General features: G+C 34.0%; 1 protein-coding gene across 1 annotated transcript in view; it reads left to right on the top strand.

Annotated features, from left to right (window-relative positions):
* The first annotated feature begins 1,998 nt into the window (after window positions 1-1,998).
* The window catches only part of LOC127868906 (short transient receptor potential channel 7-like), a 31,221-nt gene continuing 27,219 nt past the window's right edge, over window positions 1,999-6,000 (top strand). The window contains exon 1 of the mRNA XM_052411058.1: window positions 1,999-2,303. Coding sequence (XP_052267018.1) covers window positions 2,155-2,303 — 149 coding nt within the window. The 5' untranslated portion in view covers window positions 1,999-2,154. The remainder of the gene's footprint in view (window positions 2,304-6,000) is intronic.

Here is a 6,000-nt window from a genome sequence, read left to right as displayed (position 1 = left end):
GTTTCGAGAAAGATTTATATTTATAAATTATTTTATAATAAATATTTGAGCCTCGCCCTGAAAAAATCGGGCGAAATGTTTCTGCTCAAAGTGTCGTCCCAGATTAGTCTGTACAGTCCCCACTGGCTTATCAGGCAAGACACATTCCGTATAGATTGGATTTTCGTTCATGAAAGACTACCTTAAAACGAAAAATTCATAAATTCATTCAAGCGGGAAGTGCGGAGTAGAGCTGCATTAAGTGCGAGACACATATTTGAAGTGCGTGCTCAGCGCAGTAACGAAATCATTTATTTAAGTTGCCATATAAAATAAAACAAATGCTTAATATTGATTCATTCACTCAAACAGCAGAGAGTCAATAAATAGCTAGGTTTTTTTATGCCAAGAAATGTCCATGCGATGTGATTGCTTCTGAATAAGATATATTATGAATTTAATACGAATGCATACAGACTTTTTGCTAATTTCCTCACAAAATTGCCATTTACATAGAGCGGAGTGCAATATAATTTTAAGCAGCATTGCGTATCGTTCAAAAAGGAGCTTTAAGTACTACAAATAATATACAACGAAAAACGAACAGTCTCAATTATGTGAATTTTGAAATTATGCTTGGAAATCGGCATGTTGACTTACTACTGTAGTTTGAATTTAAAAACATATACATGAGCTAACGTTTCAACAGCAAATGTAATATAGGTCTGTTAATTTGTTTGCGTGGTGATATCTTATCAGAGAGCAGGAAATCACGGGCACTCTAGTCAGAATGTTGATGTTTGATTTTGCCGTGTTTATGACACAATTTTCAATCCCTACCTTCATCGGAAAGCATTGGGCAAACAACGTGGAGAGATTTCACAACAGAATGCCATGCAGGCCCAGTTTTCCTTCATTGATTCTGTAAAATTAGTAGCCTCACTTCGTATGGCCATTTGATCGGGACTGAACATATTCAATGGTATACACGCATGAATTTAATTGTTTGAAAGAAAATATAACATTTGGTGAAAAGTGAATGTGTTAACAAATTTTGCTCCGTCGAATGAAATTAAACTTTAAATATAAACACATTTTCTAATAAAAACTTTATTTGTTAAAACGAAATCTGTTCAGCTTGCATACCACTTATTTATTGATATTCAATGATTTATTTCTGTTAACTTAGATATTAAGACAGTGTTGAATCCTCTAAATTAAAAATCATTTCATATGTCATATAGCGAATAGATATGTAATAGATATTTACATATATGCTATTAATACTTTCTGGCAAGATTCTTAGGTGAAATGAAATTGCAAATGTAATTAAAAAAGTAATTTTCGACTCAACGTTTTTGTTTGTGTTACACGATTTTTTTTGTACCCGATATTATGTTACGTCATTCGATAATGTTATTAGACATCATACGAAGTGTTTTAATGGAAAAACTTTGACAACAAATATAAGTGCGTTAGTAAACATGATATTGGCTCTATATTTTCTGATAGTGTCCGTCCAGGTGCATTTTGCTGAACATAGCTCACAAAACCGTCTATCCATGTGGTTCGTAAGCAACCGAATGTCCATCAGTGAATTGAGCCTATTTGTTAAATGGTATTCTATTTTACCGATAGTTACAGTTGAACATCGGCTAAGGTTTAAGTTGCCAAATTCATATTTAAATGCATTTTATGCAAGGTAACAACTTATTACAGATTTTAGGATTCCGAAGCCATCTTGAACGTGGAAAATAACTATGTTTTTTTTTCCTTCAAATAATTGACTAGTTATGTCTTATATGTTCTCTGAAAAACTTCAATATAACTGATAAGACTTCGGAAATATATTCAACGTTCAATATTCGATTATTCGCTGTCGATTTCTCGTATGTTTGTGTACGTAGCAGAATGCCGGTACAAGCTGTTAATTACAGAAGTTGGCCGTTCGCGTTGCACACTCGCTCATACTAATATCGGCCAATACCGTCGCCTTACGCTCTCGCAGGACGAATAGAAAGTGAAGTCATTTAGTTGCGTATTAATCAACATACAGCTTGTGAGGGATTTTAAAGCATATTATTGCAAAATATATAAGTGTAGAAAATGACACCTTTATGTTATTGAAACGTGCTTCTATATTGCCAAAAATTGTTGATATTAAATGGCGACGCAATGAAAAACAATGTGAAATTCCAAACGTCCAGGACAAAAAACAATGTGAAATTCCAAGCGCCCGGCATGGGCTCAAGCACTCACGGGACCGGCTCGAGCCATACTGGGGGTGCCATGGTACTGGAGGAACTTGAGGACTGGGAGAAATGGTAAGTATCCGCGGCTCTGTCTGCTTTATCGTGTCGCGAACTGTTTAACGTACCAAAAGACTATAAGTAAGAACTGACTCCAATTTCTTCCTGAAATTCATAAAAATACTTACGTAAGTGAAGTGGCTGTTTCTGTATACGTTTAACTCTACAATATTAATGAACAAAATAGAATAAAACATAATTTAATTACAAAACAACATTTTAGTTTCCAGTGTTACACAAAATAATAGTACGAAAGGCACGAATAAAGCATGTGTTTGTGCAGAAGTATTATATTCTGGTAATGGATTAATTTTAATATACTTAAACAAAAACTTGTCTTATTTATGCTTTTCTGTGGTTTATAGAGAAATATCAGTGAAATAAAACTAATGTTTCACTGTTTCAAACAGTGAAAAATAACAGCGATAATTATCGATATTATTCACTGTTTTACTGCGAAATGACGTCAGTTTTTGTCGAAATGACGTCATTATACCAGCGAAATTCGCAGGTTAATTTATTTTACAAAGTAAATAACATGGGTCACTTTAGAATTCTCAAGGATTACTACGTTCCGTTCCATGGCACACAAGAAATAAGTACGCTTAATTTCATTAAAGCCACACAACTTATTTTGCATAGTAAATTTAAGTATAAATAAGAAACATATTTTATCCATGCCAAGTAGAATATATCTGGTGGTTACAAGGTAGAAATCTGTCTTTTTGCGCTTTTAAACTTAAAAATAATCGCGTTTGTTAAAATGGACGTATACTTCTAGAAATCCTACTTTCGGTTTTAAACGCGTTACCGTTTTAAAAATAATAAATTACTTGCTAACTAGGCTATTGATTTAATTTATTTTATCTATGCCAATTAGAATATATATGGTGGTTACAAGGTAGAAATCCGTCTTTTTGCGATTTAAAACTTAAAAATTATCACGTTTGTCGAAATGGACGTATACGTATAGAAATCTTACTTCGTTTTTAAAGCGGTACCGTTTGAAAAATAATAAATTACTTACTAACTAGGCTATAGATTTAATGACAATTTTGCACACTTTCGAATTGCATCTATATGTATTGATTTACATGCATTTCATTTCAAGGTCAGAGGCTTTAATGAAATACAATGCTTTTATGATTATCATGTGTCTAAAAATACTTACATGGTCGTTTAATTATTTACAGGAAAGTCAATTTACTAAATTAACTACATTGAATCATTTCATTCCTACGTAAATGTGTACACGTTCCTGGACCTGTGTTGTCAACAGAAAAGTGATTGATGTGATTGTTTTGATTGATCTGTAGCCTTGTTAGTGACTGCCACGTTACAGCCAAAACATGTTTTCCGCAAGATGACAGTCTAGAATATATTTTGGTTCCCAAATCCAATAGAGGTTGGAATTATCACGAAGATGCCGTTCTTTCCGACGTGAAGTTCATATAATACTGATTTCGAAAGACAAGAATTTATTGGTGTCACAGACGTACGACAGCGTTAGAATTTCATTTATATTTTATTATTAAATACTGGAAAATCCGACAAATAAACAACACTTAAACAAAATAACGTAATATCATTTTCGTACAAACCTTTAGTATTTAAGCAGTTTGAATCTTCAGTGAAAAATACATCGAAGAATATCTGAATATTGGAATTATTTAACTATAGAAACTTAAAAAAGAGAGAAAATAATCATTTTCTAGTGTGTTTTTTTCGGGGAAAATTTAAAATTGTGTACGCGATTATCAGAAGTTACATTATTTACATACTCAGGACTTAACACATCTATTTTTTTTTCAGTGACATTCGCAATCTTTATGAATAAGAAAATTGTACAAAACTCCTTATATTTGATGCTATGATTAGGTTTAAAAACTAAAAATACTCATTATTATATGAGTCGTGTTCTGGGAAAACTGGGCTTAATGCATGTGCGTAAAGTGCCGTCCCAGATTAGGGTGTGCAATCCGCACAGGCTAATCAGGGACGACACTTTCCGCTTTAATGACATTTTTCGTTTAAATGAAGTCTCTTCTTAGCAAAAATCCAATTTAGGCGGAAAGTGTCGTCCCTGATTAGCCTGTGCGGATCGCACAAGCATATCTGGGACGACACTTTACGCACATGCATTAAGCCCAGTTTTTTTAGAACGTGACTCATGTGTTATATAAATAATACAACCAAATTAGTGACGATGAAGATTAAGCAAGCTTATTCGACTCGATATTTTACATGACTTACTTTAAGTCCTAAAAACTTCTCGCGAATCTTGCTCAAAATGCTAATATTCATTTCAGTTTTCTTACATGTTCATATCAATCGGACACATTCGGGATTAAATTATTTGAAGGAATATTCCGTACACTGGGGATTTTGCTTTCCGCTTCATCGGTCTAACAAGTGCCGGAGGAATGTTGAATGAAAATAACAGGCGAGTTGACCCAACATATACCTTTAAGTATACACTGCAAGTCAAACTGTTAGTAAACAAACGAGAATGGGAACATTTGTTTCATGTTTTAAACTTTATGCTATGATTATTGATACTTCTACATCGAAAGATTGTAAATAAGCGCAAAAATTCTATTGTGTTTCCCAAATTGTAAAATTTGGTAAGAATGAGCTTCTAAATAAGTTGCAATGAAACGGCGAATGTGAGTGAATGCGGGTTATTCCGTTGATATTTAACGTGTTGATGCCATAAGCCACAGGATCATCAATGCCGATTGCAGCGTAATCACAGATTTTTACATCAATCTTTTGTTATCGCACGTACCAATCTTGTTTATCCAGCATTGTCGTTTGAAACAAATCAATGTTGTCGCCAATGTTTAGCTTTATTTTATCACTAGAATTCTTTCATTTCGTTTTTCGTTTTTCATTAATTTTATTGGTCGGAATTCCTTTTATACAGAATCTGAGAGCCTGGAATGGACTTTTTGGACCACGGTCTTTAATAGTGTATCAGCGCCAATATGTAATAGTACATGGTGTCCTTTGCCTCTGACACTCAGGCGTACCAATCCTCGCTCTATTGAAAGCTGTGACTCATGCATTTGAGCCTCGTTCTGGAAAATCAGGGCTGAATGCATGGGCGTAAAGTGTCGACCAAGATCAGCCTGTGCAGTCCGCTAATCAGGGACGACACTTTCTGCTTCGACTGAATTTTATGTTCATAGGAAGTCCCTTTGAAGCAAAAATCGAGTAAGAGCGGAAAGATTCGTCCCTGATAAGCATGAACGGACTGCACAGGCTAATCTAAGACAAAACTTTACGCCCATGCATTAAGTCCAATTTTTCCACACCGAAGGTAATTTGAAACATGTGGTTCTTCAAACGTGAAGCTTGCACATTCCGATATAAATCAAACTACGCTTTTATAACTCTACTCTTTCTCTGATTATATTTTGAACAATATATTGGTAATAAACATATATCTAATGGAGCCCAATCGTTAATAAATACATCGTGCAATTAATGTGAGTATTAATTGATCAAATTGCCCCTCACAAATATTGAAAGACCTGGATACAAGCAGGAAAATACATATATGTTCATAGTAGAAATTATACACATATATTCATGGTAGAAATTATTTCGGAAAATATTCCTTGCTTGTCGTAATCGATCTAACTTTGATGGACGATCTTGGTCAATATTTTTGTTTAATTTCGCTGGCTAATCATACACGCGGGTCATA

The sequence above is a fragment of the Dreissena polymorpha genome, chromosome 2 (assembly GCF_020536995.1).
Source record: "Dreissena polymorpha isolate Duluth1 chromosome 2, UMN_Dpol_1.0, whole genome shotgun sequence".
NCBI classification, from domain to species: domain Eukaryota; kingdom Metazoa; phylum Mollusca; class Bivalvia; order Myida; family Dreissenidae; genus Dreissena; species Dreissena polymorpha.
This window is presented reverse-complemented; position numbering and strand designations above follow the sequence as displayed.